Source organism: Alosa pseudoharengus, unplaced genomic scaffold (assembly GCF_046254945.1).
Source record: "Alosa pseudoharengus isolate Yale_2024_CS ecotype anadromous, Long Island Sound unplaced genomic scaffold, YU_APseudo_1.1 YU_APseudo_1.1_scf_22, whole genome shotgun sequence".
NCBI lineage: Eukaryota > Metazoa > Chordata > Actinopteri > Clupeiformes > Clupeidae > Alosa > Alosa pseudoharengus.
The window spans coordinates 16,517,502-16,543,281 of NW_027468680.1; the positions used below are offsets into that span (position 1 = coordinate 16,517,502).

General features: G+C 45.2%; 1 protein-coding gene across 1 annotated transcript in view; it reads right to left on the reverse strand.

Moving 5' to 3' along the window:
* Positions 1 to 2,684: 2,684 nt before the first annotated feature.
* Positions 2,685 to 25,780, reverse strand: part of ttc7b (tetratricopeptide repeat domain 7B) — a 55,896-nt gene continuing 32,800 nt past the window's right edge. The window contains exons 13-16 of the mRNA XM_076300140.1: positions 24,213 to 24,310; positions 15,001 to 15,141; positions 10,395 to 10,597; positions 2,685 to 5,589 (exon numbers count right to left, since the gene is read on the reverse strand). Of these exons, the coding sequence (XP_076156255.1) occupies positions 5,368 to 5,589; positions 10,395 to 10,597; positions 15,001 to 15,141; positions 24,213 to 24,310 (664 nt within the window). The 3' untranslated portion in view covers positions 2,685 to 5,367. The remainder of the gene's footprint in view (positions 5,590 to 10,394; positions 10,598 to 15,000; positions 15,142 to 24,212; positions 24,311 to 25,780) is intronic.

Here is a 25,780-nt window from a genome sequence, read left to right on the forward strand (position 1 = left end):
GTGTGTTTGTGAGCTAGCAGTGATGTATCTAATTAGTGAGATGAGGAGGCAGGAACTGACTGGCCATTGACAGGCAGCAGAGAGCTGGCAGGAACTGTGTGTGTGTGAGAGAGAGAGAGAAAGAGAGAGCGAGCGAAAGAGAGAGAGAGAGCGAAAGAGAGACAGAGAGAGAGAGTACGGTATGTGTGTTTGCTCATACTGGTTGATGGTAATGATACTCCAGGATGTCGCTGGCAATCACCATTATGAGCAGAGGAGAAAGCCAGAGAGGGTGAGGAGAAAGAAGAGGAAAGAATGGAAAGAAGGGAGGGATCAGAGAGAAGGGGATGAATGGAAAGAAGTGAGGGATCAGAGATAAGGGGATGAATGGACAGAGGGAGTCTGATGATGGTGGAGAAAATGATCAAGAGGGGTTCCTAACAACATTTTGTTATTCTAACAGAAATAGCCTACCACTGATTGGATAATTAGAGCTGGAGACTACTGACGTAAGACCTGCTACTGAATACCAGACTATAGACAATAGATAGAGTCTTTATTGTCCCATAGGGATAATCATTTCCACACATTTTCCATTCATGTTCCATAGCACAACACCACTAACCTGACTCTCGCCAGATGAATTTCGTTCCGCCTAGCTCCACTCATCCATCTGGAACCGATCCATTGGAATGGTGTTTCAGAAGGCTGGGCCTAATCAAAAAATGCTTGCATATGATTGAATAAGCCACTTGTCCGTCATCTATTGACGTGCTACTTCAACCACTCACATCGAAGCCAACCCGTGACGCTGATAACAGTCTCACAGTCGCTTCTACGCTATGTCACATCTATGAAACTCCCGCCCTGCGTCCTGATTGGCTGTACCATAGAATCGGGTGCAGAAATCACTCTCAATGGAAGAGGTCCCAGATGGATGTGAGTGAAGCTAGGCGGAGCTAAGCGGAACGAAATTCATCTGGCGAGAGTCAGGTTACAACACCACATATAAACACATATAACATGTACCACATATATCTCATCCACACATATAGCATATGAAATAGCATATTGAATTTGGTGCATGTGGTTCATTGAACAAACTGTCTGCGGCCCCCATGCACTGAATTCAAGCCACAGTACACTGTGAAGACAGTAAAGCATGGTGATGCACAATTCATGTTATAGGGATGTTTCTCATACTGTGGTGTTGGACCTATTTATTGCACACCAAATATTTGAAGATGTCATGTTGTCTTATGCTGAAGAGGAAAAAATGGGTGTTTCAACAAGACAATGACCTAAAACACACCAGTAAGCGAGCAAAGTCTTGGTTCCAGACTAACAAGATTGATGTTATGGAGTGACCAGCCCGAAAACAACTGTGCCTTCCTTAGCAAAATCATCTTTATGCATGGCAATGCATCATCTCATGCTGCAAAGAATACCTCTAGGTCATTGGCTGCTATGGGCATAAAAGGAGAGAAGCTCATGGTGTGGCCCCCATCTTCCCCTGAACTGAACCCTATTGAAAACTTTTGGAGCATCATCAAGCTAAAGATCTATGAGGGTGGGAGGCAGTTCACATCCAAGCAGAAGCTCTGGGAGACTATTCTGACATTTTGGCAGCTCTGGGAGGCTATTCTGCAAAGACATTAAAGCAGAAACTCTCCAAGAACTCATAAGTTCAATGGATGCAAGAAATGTGAAAGTGATATCAATGAAGGGGTCCTATGTTAACATGTAACTTGGCATGTTAAGATGTTTTTGATTGAAATAACTTTTGATTTAATTTATATCACCTCCTAATGCTGCAAATTCAACAAATGACCGTTTTTAGTTCTTTACAACCTATAAAATGTCTTGAAACTCTGTTGTGCATAATCATTTGGAACAGTGCATTTTGAGTTTTTTATTTAAAAAAAAAAAAAAAAAAAAACTTATCATTGGGAGGTTTGTTCAAAAATTATACTGACTGTCATTTGCATCAACTATTTAGGAAAATCTGAGACAAAATGTAATTTGCATAATAATTTGGAACGCAGTGTAGTGTTGTATGTTATAGTATAGAATCTGTAGAGGGACACAAACGGGACACTAATATTCTGCAGACATGACAGTAATGACCTGGCCCTATTCAAATGAAAGAGGGGAGGCTTAGAGAATGAGACAATCCCGTTAGCAAGGCGTGAATTTTAGGGCCGTGTCTTCTGGATTGAGAGCATTTTATTGCCTCATAAACCAGGTATACCACTTAATTCGTCAAAGAGAAGCAGAGAGAGAGAAATTGGTATTTTCTAGTACTAGGAAATGTGACTGACCAAGTATAGAGGCAAAAATTATGTTAAGTGGCTATGAAAAATGACTTTGGAGAAGTTTGGAGAAATTTGCCAGTGCCAGTTTCAAGCATGAATATCAATCATCTCTGATTCATCAACATTTCAGAACGAGGGAAGAGGTCTCAAGGCAGTGCAGCAAATGGGTTTACTATTATGTGGTTTCATTCATAAAATTCCTTATAACTAGGTGACCACTGCTTCAGATAAGTAGCTCAAACCGTAAGAAATGAGTGTCCCACAGTTCTTCACAGAATGTATAATGCTTCCAGATAGTGTCGTCCTGTTATATCAGGACCATTTCCATGTAAAACACACATCAGCTCTCATGTGTTGTATTTCTAAAACGTATACTCCAGACTCAGGATGTACCATGATACTTTTCTTTATTTCAACTTACATTTGCCACCATCACTCCATCTTTATGGAACAGAACAAACAAAACAAAGCCTGCACTCTTCCATTCTTTCTGTATTGACATCATATGACAGACACTGCTTTTGCATGGGGTGATTGCTGATGCTGAGGTCAGCTGTTGAACTCGGCTGTGTGTGTGTGTGTGTGTATGTGTGTGTGTGTGTGTGTGTGTGTGTGTGTGTGGGTGAGTGAGAGGAAGTTTCAGTGTACTGGCCATGCAAGGACAGTGACAATGATTTAAGAGGGAAAAAATGTCCCCCACCCCACACACTGATTATTATCTTCAGTGCCATAATGTTTTTTTTTTCTCCCAACCTCTTCAAACAGCACTGAACTTCAAGTAGAAGCTCTCTCACAACAAACATACTGCATGTTCGTCATGGTAACATCATCCATTTTTAAATATATTTTAATCTTCTAAAATAACAACCAAAAACAGTTCTATCAAATCAACACAAAATAATAATAATCTGCATTTAAAAATCAAAATAAACATGAAAAAAACTATATACGCTATACTTATATATGTAACAGAGAAAAAAATGTATAACATTTGCTTACAGAATAATATCAATATATTTTTTGGCATTCACTTTATGTGATTTTGTTACTACTGGATTTAGAGGCGCTAAACCTACCATCACTGCATTTTGTGACAGACCATTGGTTTCACGTGATTGACAAAGGAGAGGCGGACAGCACACCACTGTCACGCTATGGACTTTACAACCCACCATCATGAGCAGTATAAACACAAATGAGGCTATAAGGGGTCTAAGTCTGCAATCATTGGACAGACACAAACAAACAAACAAACACACACACACACACACACACACACACACACACACACACACACACACACACACACACACACACACACACACACACACACACACACACACAAACACACACACACACACACACACACACACACACACACACACACACACACACACACACACACAAACACACACACACACACACACACACACTTATAGAGAAGAATATTTTGTTTGTGTTTACTTTTAGCTACAACAGAGTAATACACAAGATGTTTTAAAGGTATTCTGTATGGCCTATTCATAAGAGGAGTTTTCCATATGAGGACGGGTTGCTAGGAGACATGGCTAACATATACACAGACTTTTCAAGACCATTACTCTCTTTCTGTAAACTATGGATTTCAAAAACGGAAAAAAAAAAAGTACATCTCTTCAATGACAGTAGCAGGTTTACAGCACAGGAAATATACTCAGGAACACATACCTTTCTTTCACACACTCTCTCTCTCTCTCTCTCTCTCTCACACACACACAAATAACAAACAAAAAAAACAACAACAAAGACATACACATAAACAAATATATAGGCATTTATAGAATGATCAGCATCAGGGATAACTGACACACCCCAGTAAAAAGGCGAATGAGACAAGGGGCAACTCTTCAGTGTGTCCACAGTAACCCCAGTTGGCTATAATGAGTTGATTCAGGTCATTCTGGGCACCACGTACACACAGACCACCAGAAAAGAAAAGAAAACCACACACACACACCTCCAGTTCCCTGATTTGGACGCTTGCATAACTGTTTATCCTGACTCACTCTCCATCTTCAATTTGCGTACTTCAGGGGACAACAGGAGACACCAGAAAAGTCAAGGAGTGTGTGTGTGTGTGTGTGTCTGAATGTGTTTTAGTAATCTGTGTGTGAGGGTGCGAAGGGGTTGGCTGTTTACCATGCAGTCACAGCAGTGGAGAATGGGACTGGTCGCCATGACACTGATTGCAGCACTCAGACGTCATACATGGAGTGTTGTGTTTGGCTTTATCTCTGCAAGTATGTGTCTGCGTGTGTATCAGTAAATTCAGGTATATTAGTGTTTATGAGGGTATATGCTATTGAGAAATGGCTGCTGTGTGTTCTGTGTGGGTGACTTCAAGGAGTTGAGGGTCAAGCACTGGTCAATAATTAAGCCGATGAGTGAGACGATTACATGATGGGGGAAACCCTGATTGGGGATGGGGGCTTGGACACACACTGGCCCTCGGGTGCTTGCTGGAGGAGTGTGTGTGGTGGCACTTCATCAATGTGCAATGTACGTAACAGAGTGTGTGTGTGTGTGTGTGTGTGTGTGTGTGTGTGTGTTTGTGTGTGACTATGGGTGAGTCTACGTCTAGCAGGAGGGTGAGAGGTTAGAAGGTGTGTGTTTGTATGTGGCTATAGGTTATGGCTGTCTGCATGTGTGTCTCCACTACAGTCTCTGAAGAACTCTGTTGTGTGGGGTCATCAAGGTGTTTTGTGTAAAACGCTATGTGGGGGCATTGTGTTTTGAATCAGTAATCTGTATCATCTAGTGTGTGTGAGAGTACTATGCGCTGTGTGCGTGTTTTATTAACGTATACCATATGTAAAACTGTATGTGCTTTATGTTGCGTTATGAATCACAAATTATGTAGAACCATTCTGCATGTTGCACTATGAACCTGTACTGTATACAATGTGTGTGTGTGTGTGTGTGTGTGTGTGTGTGTGTGTGTGTGTGTGTGTCTCAGCACATGTGTATGTGCATTTGCATTTGTCTGTCAGTGTGTTTGTGTGTGTATTTGCATGAGTGAGTGTGTGTGTGTGTGTCAGAGTGAGCGCGGGATGATGGTGAAGGGCAGCACGGGGCTGCTGGCCTCCAGCTCGAGCGCGGTCAGGAAGCACTCGGTGGCGGCGGCGGCGTTGCCCTGCGCCTGCAGCACCTCGCCCAGGCTCTTCCACACCTCGTGCGCCGTGCTGCTCACCTGCACCGCGTCGCGCAGCACCTTCTCCGCCAGGCTGTAGCGCTGCAGCTGGTGCAGGATCACACCCTGAGACGGGGGGGGGGGGGGAGAGAGGGATGGAGAAGAGACAGGGGGAGAGGGGGAGAGTGAAAGAGAAAGATGGAGAGAGGGTGAACATTACTTCATTAAATGCATCAATGTATCATTGCAACTCATACAACTCATAATTTTTTTTATATTTATATACTTACATTACTTTTTCTGCTGTAAATGCATGTTGTGTGTGATGTCTGTATGCTACTGAGACCTTGAATTTCCCCTTGGGGATCAATAAAGTATCTATCTATCTATCTATCTATCTATCTATCTATCTATCTACAACTCTTGCTGTTTTTTCTTTTTTATTCACAGAGATGTGAGGCCTGTGTTGCCCGCCAAAGGAAGAGCGAGAGAATAGAGACTGTGGAAAAAAGAAAAAAAGGGAAGAAAGAGTAAAACAGAGAGACAGAGACGGAGACAAAAGAAAGGGAGTGTGAAAAAGAGTGATGACGGAAGGGGTGAAAGAAAGAGAGAAAGAGTGTGAAAAAGAGATGAAGAGAGAAGACAGAGAGAGAGTAAAAGTGAGACATAAAGAGAAAGGGCGAGAGAGAAAGAGAAAAGGTGAGTGAGAAAGAGAAAGGGCGAGAGAGAAAGAGAAAAGGTGAGTGAGAAAGAGAAAGGGCGAGAGAGAAAGAGAATGGGTGAGTGAGAAAGAGAAAGGGCGAGAGAGATAGAGAAAGGGCGCAGGAGCAGAGCACAGGCAGAAGGGCTGGAGATAGACATCAGCTAGTTGGACTTGACTAAAGGGGTACGGACCCCTCGTTGTAATCCTGCTTTTGATCCATTTCATCTTTGATTTATTTCAACTAAAGGTCAGCCTCTTAAAACAATTCCCCTCGTCTTCATCTCTTCTTCTGAGACGCATGTGATCATGGAAGTGCTGCTTGCAGTCAGTAAATGTGTCAGCTCATATACAACAGCTGAGACACAACGGAGAGATGGTAATAAGAGAGGGGTGTGTGTGTGTGTGTGTGTGTGTGTGTGTGTGTGTGTGTGTGTGTGTGCGCAAGATTCAAACAATGTTAGAAAAAACACAGGGCCGTGAGTACACACACTCATACGCACACACACACACAATTTACTGTACTCTCATGGAAGCGGAGGCCATTTGCACTTTCACACACATCTCTTTCTGCTCCGTAGGGCATGTTTCTTTTCCTCTCCCTCTCTCCATCCCTCTCTCCCACCCTCCCTTTCTCCATCCCTCTCTTGCTCGTGGAGGCCGTCTCTTCATGAGATGTGACAACTGGGCTTACTGCTGAGATGCCAAAAGCGCATGAATATGAACGTGGGCAGCGATGGCGACGCTGACACAAACCGATGTGGAAGGCTGCGTATGACTGTGGGACTCGCGGCCGTGCAGACCCACGCCAGGCCTGCTGGGAGACCAGGAAATAGACAATAAATACAGTTCGCCCAGCACCACTAAATATCACCAGACAGGGGAGGCAGGGGGAGTCCGTGGCTGTGACTGTTTTTTTTAACCATGCTGTTATCTAAAGAAGTGTGGGTGGATGGGAGGTGGATTCTTTCTCTCTCTCTCTCTCCCTTTCTTTCTTTCTTGCTTTCATCTCATCTGCCAGATGTCTCCAATCAGGACGTAAGCAGGGCTGGAGGATGAGTGTCTGATTGGCTGGCTGGCTGGGTAAAGAGTCCAATAGAAGTGCTCGTGTGGGTTTGTGTGTGTGTACAGTGTGTGTGTGTGTGTGTGTGTGTTTGTGTGTGTGTGTGTGTGTGTGTGTTTGTGTTCTGTTCTAATTGAGCGGTTGTTCTAATTCTATTTCCTTTTGAAAGCACACACACACACGCACACACACACCATCATCATCATCATCAGGTCCCTTAAGAGGGACGGAGCCAGCGAGGCCTTTTGGAGGTGCCCTTCAAGGCATCCAGGCAGCCCCTTTGGGGAGGAAAACACAGCAGTAGACCTCCAAAGTCAAGAGCGCCCATGGGGCCGAGACAAAAAGGCAGCGAGAGACAGCAAAAGAGAGAGGGAAAGAAAAAAAGAGAACATTACAAAAAAAATGACAGGAGAGGCAGAGGATTAAACACCCAAGCTGTGGAGGTCACACCTCCACCTCCTCTTCCTGCTCCATTGTTCCCAACTGAATGTGAAGTGTGAAAGTCTACACCTTCACAGCGCTTGTAAAGTCACTGGAGATAACACTGTCTGTCCTGAAGAGCGGCTAAGCACAGTGTGTAATGCCTGGCGTACTGGCAAACTCAACGCGCCAGACAGACGCCACTGATAGCCCAGACGCGCCATTAGCACGCAATGAAGACACAGAACAAACAACGCCGATATACAAATATATATATATATATATTTAACAACACCACAACAGCAACATCACGACAGATAGGACAACAGCAGTGCGAAGACACCAACACAAACACTTAGAACTAATACTCCGCTCTAACTGCCCCGATACATACTCGCACAAACATATTTTGGCTGAACATACTCCAACAGATCAAGTAGTAGATTGAGCAAGGAACAGAGCACTTATGACACATGGAGTGCATCCATGGCTGGATGGCTGTCTGCTACATGAAAGATAGGACGCCGAATATAAACACGGTTAATGTGGTGGAGTCCAGATACCATCCAAATCTCCACTGTCTCCCACCCACATCTCTTCTCCTCCATCTCCCCTCCCTCCCTCGCACATGCGCGCCTGCATGGGCTCACACACATGCTCTCTCTCTCTCTTACACACACACACACACACACACTCACACACACACACTCACTTAAACATACACACACACACACACACACACTTAAACATACACACACAGATAGCCAGTCTAAAAAGGCTGTATATGCAGAATGACTAATCCCCTTGATGCAGAGTGCAAGAAGAGAACACACAGAGAGAGAGAGAGAGAGAGAGAGAGAGAGAGAGAACTCCTCACTTTTTCCTATCCTCCCCCTCCCTTTCATTCTCTCTCCTCAAACACAGCACTTATCCAGCACAAACCAGCCCTCCACGCTCCACACTAGCTCCTTGTTCATATCAACCACTGTGTATGTCAGAGAGAGTGTTTGAATTAGCAATTTGAAAGGCAGTCTGTGTGTATGGGTGTGAGAAAAAAATATATTCACACATATATATGTGTGTGTGTGTGTGTGTGTGTGTGTGTGTGTGTGAGAGAGAGAAATAGAGTGAGCGAGAGGGAATGTGAGAGAGAGGGTGTTGGAAACCTCTACAAATATCTGTGCAATGAGTCACATCTGTGAGAGGGCGAGTCAGAATGCCCAGCACCAGTGTGTGTGTGTGTGTGTGTGTGTCATGATGATGATGAGACCAGGCTTTTGCTTCACAACATGTGGGAATGAACACTGGCAGTGCCTGTGTGTGTGCTGGTATAATCTGTGTTTGTGTATGTGTATGGTGCACACGTGCATGTAAAAGACTGCTGGCATTCTAGGCGCTGCCTTTCGCCAGTGTGAGTGGGCATGTGTGGCAGTGCACTGGTGGAGGGAGTGACACACACACACACACACACACACACACACACACACACACACACACAGAGGCGGGTACACACTCGGCCACATCTCTCTGATGAACTGGCTGGCCTCCTTGCATCATAACGGGGGTTGCCCTGGGCAGATGGAGTGTGTGGATGTGTGTCTGTGTGACCTTAACATTGAAGCAGCAGATGGACAGTGTGTGTGTGTGTGTGTGTGTGTGTGTGTGTGTGTGTGTGTGTGTGTGTGAGAATGCATATGTGTATGTGTGCATGTATGTTTGGCATTGGATATGTGTTTGCTGTCTGCTGTGCAAACTTAGCTGTCTTTAGTACCCAGACTTTTTGGGACACTTGGCCATTACAGCTACAGGACCTTCTACAGTATGACACCCCGTTCTAAATCACTAGGCATAGGATAGCTAGAACTGCACCCACTCTTCTGGGAAGGCTTTCTGCAAGATTTTGGAGCGAGTCAGAAGATCATTTGTGAGGTCAGGCAATGATGTTAGACAAGAAGGCCTGACTCGCAATCTCCATTAGTTCATCCCCAAGGTGTACCACGCAAAGTGTGTGTGTCTGTGTGTCTATATGTACATGTGTGTGTGTGCTCCTCACCAGCCTTTGCAGGGTCATGACATTGATGTGTTTGTGTGTTTATGTCTGTGTGTGTGTGTGTGTGTGTACACATCAGGCTTGTGCAAAATTCCAGAATTGAATTGAAACTGGCTCTTAAATTCCAATTCAATTCTTGAATTTCACTTGCATTTCAATTGAGGTAGCAAATAGGAAGTAGAATTGCAATTCGAATTGTGCACAACCCTGGTACATATCTGCTCAGCTAACAAGGGTGTGGCTAAAGGAGAGCGTATATGTGTTTATTTGTGTGTTGAGAGTGTGTGTGTGTGTGTGTGTGTGTGTGTGTGTGTGTGTGTGTGTGTGTGTGTGTGTGTGTGTGTGTGTGTGAAGGTGTACTGTGCTCCTTATCAGCCTCTGCCTGGTACTGATACTGTAGGTATGTATATGTGTGTATGTGTGTGTGTGTGTGTGTGTTTGTGTGTGCATGTATGTGTGTGTGTGTGTGTGTGTGTGTGTGTGTGTGTGTGCGCGCGCGCGTGCGTGTGTGCATGTGTTCATGTGAATGTTTGTTTGTTTGTTTGTTTGTTTGTGTGTGTGTGTGTGTGCATGTGAATGTTTGTTTGTGTGTGTGTGTGTGTGTGTGTGCGTGTGCATGTGCATGTGAGTGTGTGTGTGAGTGTGTGTGTGTGCGTGCGTGAACGGTGTGCATGTGTGTGTGCGCGCATGCTCCTCACCAGCCTCTGCATGGACTTGACGTGCGTGGGGCTGATGGAGAGGGCCTCCTCGTACCAGCGCTTGGCCTCCTCCATGCTGCCCCGCAGCTCGGCCACCTGGCCCTTCATGAAGAGCACGTGGTGCGAGGTGGGGAACAGGTTGGCAGCCTCCTGCGTGCAGGCCGTGGCCTCCGCCGGCTTCCCCATGCCAACGTACACCTCCGCTAGAGACACGGAGAGAGGGAGAGGGAGAAAGAGAGAGAGAGGGAGAGAGAGAGAGGGAAGGCGAGAGGGGGAGAGAGAGAGAGAGAGAGAGAGAAGGGGTGAGGCAGGTGAGACCTGGCATAAGCAATTGCATATAAAAAGAGAGGAAAGGGGTGTTGTGTGTGTGTGTGTGTATGTGTGTGTGTGTGTGTGTGTATGTATGGGTGTGTGTGTGTGTTTGTGAGTCAGAGAGAGAAATAGAGAGCACCAGAAAGGTATAATGGTAATCAGTTAAACATAATCTCTGGTACACAATGCATGTGTATGCCATTTTCAAGAATGGAAGAGTTAGATCAGTGATTCTTAAACTAGGGGTCGCCAAAAACTTCCGTGGGGTCGCCAATTATTTTCTGTATTCAGTCTGAAATTATTATTAGGTGAAACAAAGGGAAATAATATTTGCCTTTTCTGCCTTTTTCTTATTTACACGCAGTTAAGAGAAGAGAGAGAAATGTTTTCGTCTTTCAACGAGATCTGGTTCAGCCTATGGTCCTACTGGTCCACTGATAGAAACAATCTGCTCCCACTATGCAAACTCAACTTGTTCCCGCTATTTTAAGTAAAACAAAACAAAAAACATAGGTAGCCTACTAGCCAAAATGGACAGGTGGCTGCTTAAGAAATTGAATAAAAGCTCGTTAGTGCCATCTACCAGTGCGTCTACTCCTCCGTGATCCTCAGATGGGACAAGTCTACAGGCCGGTGAGAATAAAAAAGAACAAACGGCGCGTCGGCTTTATCAGAAAGAATTTCTGAAATATGCATTCACTTGCCAAGTTAAAGATAACCTCAACCACCCACAATGTGTGATTTGCGTCGATGTTCTGGCGAATGAGATCTTAAAACCTGTCAAAATGAAACGACCTCTCAAAATACAGATGTCGGCTCAGGACCGTGGAGGAAAATCTCTGTGTCGCCGTATGCAGCATTCCTCCTAGAATTAACTTGCTATGTTCACAGAAGCATGCCCACCCTTCCCATTGAAATTGTTAAAGATAGTAAACCAGAAAAGGGAAATAAAAAAATACTGTTATTGTTATCGCCATAAATATAATTAATGTAACGTTGTAGGCCTAATGCTGGTATGTGTGTGTGTGCGTGCTTGTGTGTGCGCGCGCGCTACGCACATAGCGCTCTGATCTGATATGGCGGCAGCCTACACTTGTTTAATCGTGATTGTTTGGTTTTCTCGGTTCTTGTTCATATGGAGTAAATAAAACAAATGACTTTGCTTTCTAGTTTTTGCTTGATTTAGTTGTTAACGTTTGAGGGGGGTATTTGAGTAAGGAGTAAGAATGGGTTTGGGGAAAGTGGGGTCGCCAGACCTCGCCATACTTTTTTGTGGGGTCGCCAGACAAAAAGTTTAAGAACCACTGAGTTAGATGATGAATTTAATGAAAAAACACACACACACACTCAGGTCGGACTGAGCAGATTGTTGTGACAAATGCTTGTCAGGGCCGCGACAAGTCGTGGAGCAGACACTTGAATCTCCAGTTACTCAGCAGGAAGCTGGCCTGTTGTCTGGGTCACAGCCTTTGTATGTACAACCAGGGTCAAGACTGCAGTGACTCTTCTTGGAATCATCTTACAAAAAGACGGAGGCAGCTATGCTACGCCAGTCCCCTGCTACTCAGAGTTCAACTGGAGGCCACCAGAATAGCACAGGGCCAGTCTTTGTTTGCTGAGAATACTGCTTTTTTTCTGTGCTGCTCTGTTAGTGTAGATGGATGTACACATGCAAAACATGTAGTAGTCTGCACTTGTGCTGTACCCGCTCACAATTTGTTTGATCTACTGCCCTCTGGGAAGAGGTACAGAAGCCTGCGCTCCCGCACCACCAGACTCACCAACAGCTTCATACACCAGGCTGTTAGGATGCTGAACTCTCTCCCCCCTCCACCCTCAGCTACATAACATCCTGGACTTTGGACCCACAATGACTGCCTTGCACTACTCCATTTTTACACTTGCACACTTTGCACACTTGTTGTTGTTGTCCTGAAAACACAACACTTCTGCTGCTCTTACATAACTTGCACCACTATGCCACTTGCTTACTTAGGTCAAACAGAACTACCTCAGCCATTTATTGGCCTGACTTTGCACTATTATATTGACTGTCTATGCACAATTTCAACCCAATTTTGCTGCTCTTATTTCTTCATTGTATGTGCCTTCTTATTTACAAATTTATTGTTTACTTGAATGTTATGTTTGTCTGTGGACTTAATTGGTAAAATATGTCTTGTCTTCACCGTGGGATAGTGAGAAACGTAATTTCGATCTCTTTGCATGTCTGGGCATGTGAAGAAATTGACAATAAAGCCGACTTTGACTTTTGTGGTCTGTTTTTTTATTTTTTTTATCTGGACTAGACTGGAGTTGATGAGAGCTTTTATTCGGCTGGGATAATCTACTTTTGTAGCGTGTGTGTGTGTGTGTGTGTGTGTGTGTTTATGTCCATGTATTTGTTTATCTGTGTTTGGCTGGGTTAGTGTTTATGAGTGCTTTTGTTTCGGGCTGGAACAGTGTGAGCGTGTGTGTGTGTGTGTGCGCATGTGTGTGTGTGTGTGCGCGCGTGCGTGCGTGTGTGTCCATGTGTTGGGCCATGCCGCTGCGTGGGCAGTCAGGACCAGCTGGCAGAGGGGGGACTCCTCTCTAGTCTCCCGTTGGCAAGAGCTGCGTTTGCTGTGTAAGCACCGCTCCCATTTCCCCTCTCTCTCTTCATAGTGCACTTTTTCACCTCCCTCTACCTCTGTTCTCTCTCTCCGTCCCTCTTTCCTCCTTGCCTTCTCTCCATCCAAATCTGTCTGTACTTCCACCCCTCCTTTTCCTTCCACAAAGACTCTGTGCCTCGGTCATCATTCTCTCTTGTTCTCGTCTTCCATTCACCCACTCTCTATCCCACCATCATTTCTCATCTTTGCTCCTCCTCGCTGATGTTTCATCCAAAGCCATGTCACACTCTCCTGTTTTCCATATCTCTCTATCATTTATCTTTATGACCTGTTCTCAGGCCAATGAGGGGAAGAGGGGGGTCTTGACAAGGTATGGACCCAGAAGGAATGTCAATGTGTGGGTGTGCCATCAGAGCTAATGCACAAAATATTGTAAAGATAGCTCTGATTATACGGAGTGTGAACATCTACGCCTGCCTGTGCTGTGTGTGGCATGTGTGTTGTGTGTGGCGTGTGTGTGTGTGGGAAGGGAGCTAGATTATGCAAAGCCACAGTCCACTACTTCATACATGAGCCTGTCGGTGCTCTGGGCAGAGCCTCCTGTCGAGTATGGATCGCACACACACCCACGCCGCACACTCTCGCACGTCCGCGCCAGGTGTGGGCACACACACATCAGAGACGAGGAGCGATCGATCCACAACGTATGGGATGACACCTCCCTCCCCCACTTCTATCATCAATATCACCGGCCGTCTGTGTGTGTGTGCGTATGTGTGTGTGTGTATGTGTGTGTTTGTGTGGGTGCAAGCGCATGAAGGGTGTTATCAAAAACATACTGTATGTCAGCTAAACAAAAAGATGGCAGGAATATGACCAATGATAATGTTCATTTTTTGCATCAATCACACAACTAAAAAGAAAACAAACAAAAAAACCAAACTGACTGAAGTCTCTCGGTGTGCTTTCCACTATGCTATATACTCAGGCATTCTGTACCACACTGACTCACACACAGAGCATCTGCCGCATGGCAAGCCTTCTCTTCTTCCTCTTTCATCTTTGCGCTATCTGCAATCAATCCCTTGATAAATGGCTGTACATGACTTTCGAGGGCTCACGGGTGTGTGTGTGTGTGTGTGTGTGTGTGTGGTGAAGAAATCCCTGCTAATAAGGGTTCACTAATGAGCGGTGGTCTGTCTGGGATGAGTGGAGGTTTTACAGTGGTGGGCTAAAGAGGTAGAAGTGCTCTACTGGCTCGGAAGTGTTAATCCTGTGGATTTGTGTGTGTGTGTGTGTGTGTGTGTGTGTGTGTGTGTGTGTGTGTGTGTGTGTGTGTGTGTGTGTGTGTGTGTGTGTGTGTGTACACATTTACAGCTGGGGCAAAGAAAAACATGGCTGCACTTTCCCTAGAGGGTACCTGAATATTCACTCTGTCTGTTTGCTGAAGAGGTCATTTAGATTGTTACTTTCTCCCTTGTGGGCAGTCTTTATATCCTTCTTTCAGCTCTTTTCTCTTAATACATCTTTATCATTCTAATGACCAATAACCTGCTTGACAGTGACACCACATGTGTGAGTGAGGCTGGGTTGGTGTGTGTGTGTGTGTGTGTGTGTGTGTGTGTGTGTGTGTGTGTGTGTGTGTGTGTGTGTGTGTGTGTGATTGTGTGGGGCTGCCCTACCTGCGTGAATCCAGATCTGGGCCAAAGTCATCCAGGGGTGCAGGGGCCCCTGCTTAGGGGCGCTGCTCTGGAGGGAGGAGGCAACCTCTGAGAGAGCCTGTTCCACCCTGGACGCGGCGATGGAGGTGGCGTGCACCGAACCTGACGAGAGCAAAGAGGTCGAGGTAGAGGAAGAGCAGAGGGGAGACAGGTGGAGAGAGAGAGAGAGAGAGAGAGAGAGAGAGAGAGAGAGAGAGAGAGAGAGAGAGAGAGAGAGAGAGAGAGAGAGAGAGAGAGAGAGAGAGAGAGAGAGAGAGAGAGAGAGAGAGAGAGAAAAGACAAAACAGGGTTGGGGGATGGGGAGAAAAAAGATATGAGCTGCACTGTCTGAAAATGCCAAATAAAAAGAACAGCAGGCCTCATATATCAAGCAATAAGAAGCGAATATTAAAGATAAAACCTCTTCAGGTCTGACATTTTTATTAGCCAGATCACTTTATTCCTTATTAAATAACTGCTGCAGCTTTGACGCTTGTCTACAGGCTTGATAAATGAGGCTCGTTATGCTGTGGAGAAGGGGCCGATGGTGAATAATGTCAAGGGCACACCGAAAAAAATACACCACCACAGAACACTCACAACATACTCACAAATAAAAAACACACACACACACACACACACACACAATTCGAATGCTCCCAAAGTACAAATATTCAAATACTTACAAAAATATATTCAAATATTTCAAAGCGCTGTACTTTGGATGCGCGTTGCTTCATTATGCACCATTAAGTGGGCTTCTGTCTGTATGTCAGTGTCACTCAGATTACAGCAACATACGAGTCAACCTGATTAAACTGCATTATCAACACATGCATCCCAATTACAGTTAGTCATATGTCATTACACCAACACAGTAGTCATGTCTGTTATGTATGTCAATTATTTTCCCCCCATCTGAAAAGAGTAATGGGGTCTGCATGACCAGCTATACGGAGGGAGAAGCGTCCTGCTCATGACCACCTTTGTTGACATAGGCCATAAGGGCCTACTTTAGAATTCAATTCAGGTATCCATGCAGACGTTCCTCATAGACTGCTATAGGTTATGAAGTACCAGTGGGTTTCAGTCCAAAGGCTTAGGACTGCAGAAGCTCTGAAGCGCTTAGCTCAGCTCAGCTGGGGCCTATGATGGGGTGCATGTCTTTGCAGAGAGGGAGGGCTTTGTGATTAATTTAAGGAGAAGAAAATAAAAATATGATTTTAATATGTAAAGATTGCTTGGATGCAACTTTAATGTCTTCTTTTTGCCTGTTTAATCCTTTAAGCAAACTTTCCTTTCAATCACACACATATGTGTGTGCGCACACGCATACACAAACACACACACACAAACATGAGACCCTCATATTTGAAAAAATTCATACCGGTATCTACACTACTTTCATCTCCACCATATTTTACACTAAGACAAACCACAATAAGCCCTTACTGACCAGGAACTAACTCCACGGCTATGAAACATTGCTCTCTTCAGTCCATAAAAAGTGTTGCCTGTTTTTTTTACATGGCTCACCCTGGAACATTCTAGAGCATCCTGGAACATTCTACCCTGGAACATTCTAGAGCAGAGGTTCCCAAACTGAGAGGCGCGCCTCCCCTGGGGGGCGCCAAATGATTTGAGGGGAGGCGCGGAAGGTTAATTCAAAAAAGAAGGGAAAACGTTTATTTCATGTAAGAACTATCTAGGGTTTTTTTTTTTTCCAATGATTATGTAATTGTCAACATTATAAAATCGAAATAAATCATAGAAGAGTTGTATATTAAATCTTTGGGATAGTGGTAAGTATTATTGATCCCTATCCTGATTGAGTATGTATTGTGCCAAACTTCATAACGTAATTTAGCAATAGTGCCGTCAGCCGAGCTAGCTGCAAGTTACCAGTGAACAACTTGCAGCTCCAAGCGGATTAGTACACGCAGCCTTACAACGCTGTTTACAGCTCTTCGAGTCACAGTAAAATGTATTTTTTGGTAGGCTACATAGCTAATTTAGATAAACTTATGGTGTGGGTGGTTGCGTTTCTTTAGGAATCCGCCGCCTTGTTTTGTATAGAAATGAATATTAAGTGACAGATACATGTAAGAGGTTGGACATACGGGACGGTAATATGTGACATTCCAATAGCTAACTTAAAATGGACAGATTTGTCACATTTTATCGCTGCACTGCCCGAGCCTGATATGGGCAACAAAGCCAAACGTCGAAAATATGATGAAAACTCATTGCATTGCATAGCATAGTATAGCACCTATTTAAGTGGCTTAACTGAAGTGAATATCATTATTTGAAAATGATTGTTGGGGGGGACGGGGACGCGGAGGTGTCACTGTTTTCGGAGGGGAGGCCCACATTGATAACCTGACCCTAGCCAGATGAATTTCGCTCCGCCTAGCTCAGGGGTGGGCAAACTTTTTGGCTCAAGGGCCACATTGGGTTTTGAAAATTGGCCGGCGGGCCACACAACCCCCCCCTCCCCCCGACGACACACGCCTAAAAAAATACATTTTTTATAGCCTATAATTTAGTATGAAAAGTATTTGTTTTAAAATAGTGCTAATTTGTTTTAAAAATACTGCTAATTTTATGCTGTTAAACAAATGTATAAATTGTACACTATCGCTTTAAGACAGTCGCTTTAATTCACGTTTATTTCTCAATGATCTTCTGCCTGCTCCACTATGGCTAGTGCTGTACCTACGGCTGGGCCCTCTCACAGTTTTTAAATGGTCAGTAGTGGGAACTACTGTTGCCTTCATGATTTCCTTTTAAAACTTTCTTATAAGGAGGAGATATCAATTATCAACAATCACAAGCCAGCTGGAACCTGCGGCTCTCTCTCCCTCTCGTGAGTGCAGACGCTTTCCCAATTAAATGGATTGCATATGTTCACGTTAGATCTGCTGCAAAGGAGATAACTAAGAGTTAAATTAGTTTAACATGATGTTATCTCTATTTAACATGATGTTTTGACATTGACATTGTAAACGTTATCTAAGGAGAGTGAAAAGCAGTTTGCAGTAAAGCTAACCAACGTCTATCGCAGGAAAAAAATAGCGAGCAGCCTGATAACTAGCCTAAATGAAATGCTCGGCGGGCCGGATGAAAGTGCTTGGCGGGCCGGATCCGGCCCGCGGGCCGTAGTTTGCCCATCCCTGGCCTAGCTCCACTCATCCATCTGGAACCGATCCATTGAAATGTTGCTTCAGAAGGCTGGACCTAATCAAAAAATGCTTGCATATGATTGAATAAGCCACTTGTCCGTCATCTATTGACGTGCTACTTCAACCACTCTCATCGAAGCCAACCCGTGACGCTGATAACAGTCTCACAGTCGCTTCTACGCTATGTCACATCTATGAAACTCCCGCCCTGCGTCCTGATTCGCTAAACCATAAAGTTGGTTGGAGAAATCACTCTCAATGGAAGAGGTTCCAGATGGATGTGAGTGAAGCTAGGCGGAGCTAAGCGGAACGACATTCATCTGGCTAGGGCCAGGTTACCACATTGATGGAGTTTGGGAACCCATGTTCTAGAGCATCCTGGTTTTTAGGGGACCAAGTGGCGAAAGTACTCGATGGTACACATGAAGAAGACATGCCTTTCCACAGCACACCACTGACACTGAGGTTAAGAGACTTGGAGCTGGACTGAACGCAGCACTGGTTGGCTGACCTGCCGTAACTTTATGGCGAGGATGTCTGACTGGTCTAGATGTTTGTCTTCTGCCAAGCCGAGTGTGAAGTGCTGCATTTAACTCACATTAGAAGTGCCCACACCTGAGGCACCGATGCAGCCTTTAGATGCGCTGCTGCTGCAGTCGATACTGCCCTGAAGTCCACATGAGCTGCAGGACTAGTCAGGCACAAACAAGGAAGTTTAAAAATAAATAAATAAAAACAGACTTCTTTTTCTCTGTCTGAAAGCTTCTGGGGGCAGTGGTTATTGAGCGACGCCAAGGCTCCCAGGAATCTAAAAGCCCGTATCGACAAACCTCCCCACGCAGCACCCCCCCCCCCCATTCCCCGGACACTGTCGCTACGCCTGCCGAGCTTGATGCACAGCTCGGCACTCCAGTCTCGGCATCGCCACGGTAACGCGGGTTACGGTAAGTCTCCCCGAGGGGAATGTGACGCAGCTTCAGTTTTTACTGCAGCTGCAGCAGGAGGCAGCTGGGCTTTCTGAGGGGAGCTGCTGCAGACCCACAGGTCGACATAAAGACCATCTTTTACACACATGGATAATACTCACACTGCTGAATAAGCTGCAGCTGACAACTCCACACTACCCTACTGCTGACAATTCCTGAATGTCAAGGTTAGAAGATCTCAGAGCAGTGATGGGAAAAGGTCTAAGCCTATAGGGAGAGGTTATGTCTTGTTCTTCAAACATATTTTAAATAACACAGTCATCATTGTGCAATTTGCAGTCTGACAGAAATTGAAATTGACCCCTGACTTCATATAAAAGTACATAGACCTCCAATGTGTTCAGGTTCTGCAGCCAAACGGGCATTCAAGCATCAGTACAACTAAAGGATGGCTGCTCTAAGACGGTGCTCTTGATCACCGTGGCTCTCTGTCCGAACACACACAGACACAAACAACACACACAGACACAGACACTGGCACAGACATAGACACAGACACACTAGCACCATTCTTGGAAACAAAAAAACATGAGGTTTGACTACAGAGCCAATGTAAATGATGCATGTAAGGGGGGGGGGGGGGGCTATTCAATCCTTTTGCTTTCATGCTCACGCATGATGGTTGCGGCCAGTGTAGAATGTCAGGGACCTCTGACATACTCAAAAATAGGCCTCGCGCTCCTGTTTCGGCCCCGGGGCTCGCTTCAGTGGGCCCCTATAAATAGCCACTTTAAACCTGAGCCGCCCCGGGGAAGACAAAAGCCGCTGTAACCCGCCACCTGGCCCCTTGAACGAGAGCTGGGGGCCAACCAGAGAGCCTCCTCTCCTCTCACGTCCGCCCACCACTCGCCAAAACAATGCGCGTCACGGCGATGGCAACCCAAACATGTTCCAGTCTGGAGCCGCCGGGCCCCGTGGCCCCGACAGAGGACGGGTGGATGGATGAGAGGTGGAGGTGGGGGACAGATGATGTGGATTGACGGGTGGATGGAAGGGATGAATAGGCCCCAGTGATGAATGAATGGAGATATAATATGCCCTGTTCAATTATTGAGATGCTCGGGCCGGCCAAACTGCAGTCAGAGCTCAGTGTGGCCAAACAATGCAGAGCCCAAGATGAGAGCAATGAGGGAGAGAAAAGGCAAAGAGAAGAGAAGAGATAAGAGAAAAACAAAAAGCGTAGAGAGCGCCTGCTGCTTCACATGGCAGTGGAGCTTGTGTGTGTGTGTGTGTGTGTGTGTGTGTGTGTGTGTGTGTGTGAGTGAGAATAGACAGGTGGCGGAGTAAGCCAGCAAAGAAGCCAGGCCAAGGAGATGGGGAACAGAGAGAGTGAAACAGAGAAAGAGAGATAGAAAGAGAGAAAGAACGAGAAGCTGAGTGAAGGAGAGGGCTACTTACAACCTGATATAACGGTGTTAAAACCATGCATGTAGGCCTCTGGAAGGTTGCATTTGAAATTGAAACAAAAATATACAAAAAAGAGAAAAAATGAAAATCAAATCTAAAATTTTAAGTCATGGGAAATAAAAATAAAACAAAAGAACTGTGAGAAAGAAGGGATACAAATAACAATGGAATACAGCAAGACATCTCATCTTACTTTCATCTACAAAAAAATCTACAAAACATCACTAAAACAACAAAACTGGGTAAACCCAGACCAAAACAGTTGGATCAAAAACCGCAGGAGGCTGCATGTTTTTGATCCATCACCATTACTCTCCATAATGTGGAGATCTCTGTCCATTTCACAAACTGTATGCCCACAAAGAAAGCATGGAAAGTGCTCAGAACTCCACGGGTAGCTAGACACAAAGAACTCTCACTGAGAGAAAGTTGTCAAGGCACTGACTCTCTAAGGGAACTCGATTACAATAGAAACTGAAGACGACTGTATAGGTGACTTAAGAGACAACACACCAGGATAGCACAGTCTGGATTCAAAGGCCTTCAAGGAGAATAGAAGAAGGGATAGAAGAAAAATGAAGGAAGAGTAGTATGCATAGCAGAAATTGTTTATCAACACAGATCCGTCTACAAAGTGAAGGGGAGGCAACCATGGCATGGGGTGTTTGTCTCAAACCCAGTCTCATTGTGACTTTACTGGGGAAAAAAGAAGAGGCAAGCGGAATGTGTGCCATCTAAGGTCACACACACAAATGTCTGTGTGTGTGTGGCGGCGGCGTGTTTCTTTGAGCCCTTAAATTCCGAGGAGAGGCGTATCACTCCATCTTTTTGTCGCCGGTTTTTAGGGGGCCTTACTCCCCCCGCTTCTCCATGCTTCTGTTTGGAGCCAGGCGATAAGAGAGCCGAGCAGTCATTGGGAATGTGAGAGTGAGCCTCTGCTCTCACGCGCAAACTCTGATACGAAACGTCACTCCTTTCATCAGCCTTTCTTTCTCTTCCCCTCTCCCTCTCTCTTTCTCTCTCCCCTACCCCCCCCTCTCTATCCCTCCCTCTAGCTCCCTCTCTCTTTCAGTTCCTGCTTCTTCATAAGCCGGCCACTCTGGCAGATTAGAGGCTTAATGTCAACCTCCAGGGGCTCTTTCTCTTTTTCTTTTCTCTCTGTACTTTCACTCTTAAAGTCTCTCTCTCTCCCTCTCCTCACTCTCTCTCCCCTCGGTCCTAGCCCTCTAACGCTCTCTCTCTCTCTCACACACACACACACTTCAACAGCATCCCACATCTCTCTTTCTTCTCGTTGCGTTCACACTTTAGCTCTTGCAGATCTCTCTTTCTCGCTCCATCTCTGCCCTCATTACTTGCTCACAACAGACGAGCCTCATCTTTTCTCTTCCCTTTTGCCTCACACACTCTCTCTCTCACTCACCTCTTTTCTGCTTCGTTTTATATCCCCCTTCTTCTTCTTCTTCTTCATACACCAGCACCAGTGAATTCTCTTCCATCGTCACATTTTCTGCACAGCCCTGTCTCAGACACAGTCTTATCTCTCTAGTCTCATACATCATTCCTCTCGTTCTTTGTCCATCTCTCTCTCTCTCTCTCTCATCCCTTTCTCTTTTTCTCACTCATATCTTATGATGTTTTGACAGAATTGCTTTGACTTGTTAACAGACACTCACTCCAACAGAGGAGGCTCAAGCCTAGCAGTTAACTGTATGATCATGCAAACAGTCCACCAGCTACCAGCTATGTTGTACACGCACATGCACACACCAAATCTGTGTAGTACTCTCTGTGGCCGATGGGCACACAAGGACATGTGCTGCATAATTACTTAATTGCATATATTGACTGAGGGCCAAGCTTCCAAACCAAAAATGTTCCTGTCTAAACAAACATGAACTCGTGCCATTTAGAATAGGCTACCATTTGGGTTAGTTGACTGGTCTAACTAGCTATGTGCATAGAGCCTTAATGCCCGTTATATATGGCAATTTGCTCATCTCCTGTCACTTGATGTTTCACCTCGCCCATGGTCATTTCGCCTGTAATGGCTGAATTATGTGAACATTACATGGTCATGGTCTTTTACCGCTAGTCGCTTGCAGTCTGAACGGGGCTTTATACATGCTTGCGAAGTTTGGAGAAGGGAGGGGGCACTCTACAAGCCATGCAGTGAGTTAAAAGCATGGGCTTGGTCAGTGACAGTTGTGTCACGCAATGCCTCACGCATACACACTCTTAAATCAGGCACACACACACACACACACACGCAGGCCGTGGTGTGTTACTGAAGGTGGAGAGTCGCCGGTGAGGGGCGTGGTCACAGAAAGCCACGCTGCCAGACTTGAGTGTGGAGTCACTCTTAGTGGGGGAGGGAAGATGGGGAGGAGCAGGGGGAGCGTGATAGAGAGAGGGTAGGAGGAAGAGAGGAGAGGGGGTCTCCGCACTCGAGAAAGAGGAAGTGGAACCAGAGGCTGTAAACATAAAAATAAAAACAGTTGAAGGAAGTTTGCAAATACATATACACATTCGTTCTCTCTCTCACTCTCTCTCACTCACACACATAACCCCCCCCCCCCCCCATAAAAAAGGCACAAGGTACTAGAAAGCCACTTATGGGGAAAAGAAATATCAGTGCTAAAGTGACAGAGGGAAAGAGGAATGAGGACTTGTGATTCATCATCAGATGTGTACAATTTCCTTGGACAAAAACACTGTGTAGTTATTAACCTGTACAACTGCACAATGAAATAGTTATTCAACTAAAATGACACCAAATACCATCCCCAAGTTATGAGGTTCTATATACCTTATATTTATACCATATATATCTTTGGTACTGCACATTTCATAATAATCGTAACATATGATTTGGTCATAAATGCCATATTAGTCACATGCTAGTTTAAGGATATTGAAAACATGACATCTAGGTATTTTTAGCTGCTTTTATGTCATACTGGTTACAAAATCAGAAAAACGTTTTTAATGGTTATTGCATAGACATGCATTCTGCAAAACGCAATACCTAGACACACCCAACAGGAAATTTCCACTTTGGGGTTGTATGGGGGAGATGATCAGCTGTAGTCACCTCTCTGTCCATGATTGATTATGGTGACATTTAATACACGCAAGCCTCTTCCACATCATTTAGCGCTTCATTGGAGTCGCATCAGGGTCTGTTACATTTTACTGCTGCAGCAAAATCTTTCATTCTTCGCTGTAATTTCTGCATGAGCATGGTTGTGTCACCACAAGGTCTCATAAATGGCATACATGGCTTTTACTGATCAACCTGCAAATGGAAAACTTTAAGCTCATCTCACCCAACTGTGCAACTCCAGGTAGAATTAAACTGAACTGAAAAACACATCACGGTAAATGTATTCAACACATTCATGCCTTAAGGTGCTGAAAATAAATTCACATTTGTTCCTCATTGATGTTCAACATGGATGTGATTTCAGGTCAGGCTGGAGATACTGAGGCAAAGGAAACATTGAGCAATTTTCCTTGACACTGTTGCCATGGTAGAACAAACAAAGGAAGAAAGAATTCCTCTGACAGGCTGTAAAGAGTCTCCATGTGGTCATACGTGGAGGGGTTCTCCTACCTGTCTCAGGGTCACTGAAGTCAGGCAGAGTCATGGCATTCAGCTGCCTCCGGTCTGCCATGGCTCGATCCAGCAGACTGCTACCCCGGCCTGAGTCACTGATCTCACACATACACACACACACACACACCACACACACACACACACGCACACACGCACGCACACACGCAAACGCACGCACAAAATCAGAGAGGATAAAAATTACATCAGATTTTGATTTAAATGGCAATGAAAATTCTGATTCTACCCCTGCCTTCCAGCATGAGCATCCCCGTCCCATCTCCCTTACAACCCTCCCATCCCCCCCCCCCCACACCCTCTCTCCTCAGCCCGTAGAGTCCCTCCCACCCCCCCCCACACCCTCTCTCCTCAGCCCGTAGAGTCACATCCTGTCACACCACCACCCAGCCTGATGAAACCAGGAGCAACCTTCTCGCCTGCATCCCCCACGTTAGCGTCATCAGCACACACTCGTATCAGCGATTCAGAGACACGACAAACAAAAAATCATTCCAATAACACAATAGTACACAAAAGACATTGGAGTTCTTGGCAGAAATACTGCAAGCCTAGCATTAAGCAGTTGCAAAAATGTATGTCTTGAGAAGCTTTTGCTAAAGTGTACCAAACAACGTCTTCCATTGCAATTTCTAAGCATGAAAACTAAAGGCAGACACTGGTGTTTTTTTTTACAAATTTCACAAAATAACAATAATCACAAATCGAACATAGATAGACTACAATTACCATTACTAAAATGTTTGAGAAAGCAGGTTGATTACAGACCACGGTAACTTTGAGCAGGTTGATGAAAGATCAGGGTAAGTGTTCATGTATGTGTGAAAATTTGAGTGACAAAGCAATGCCACTAGCATATTTGTGAAGACTGTTATCGTGTCTCCATGATGATATTAAGTGGATTAAAATCTCTCTCAGAGAATGACAGACGTCATCCCTCATCACTCTGGCCTTTTTAGCAGGAATGGGATGTGTGCACTCAAACACAAACACACACACACGCGCGCGCGCACACACACACACTCGATGCAAGCACAGGCTGAGTCTCTGGTGATTGACACACTGAATAATGCACTGCAGGGTAACAGGAAAGGACAAAAACAAATAAACAACAAGAAAAGCTAAAGCGGAAAAAAACAGCACCACATGAGGGTGGCTGTCTGACGGACTGGGAACGGGCTTTGTGAAAAGTCCAGACACTAATTGGTCTCCCTGGAACGGTGTTAGCGAGCTTAATGAGAGATAGACAAGATTGATGAGAGCGGCTCGCGCCTATGGCGGCTGCTGCTGCTCCTGCTGGCCTCCCAGGCCGTGTGTGTGTGACAGGACAGGAGAATAACAAGAGGGAGGGGGGTCTGAAGGGTCGGCAAAACCTGTCTGGCTATTTGAGAAGACCTGCTGTAAGTATCAGAATATTAGGGACCTGTTCTGATCCTGCTCGAAGGACCATGCAGTCTTCTAGTAGTATGCTGAAAGGGCCAAGGTTTCAAAAATAGTGAAAGGGTGTGGCCAAAGGGATATGGCATTTCACTCGAGTGCACTATTTGCTA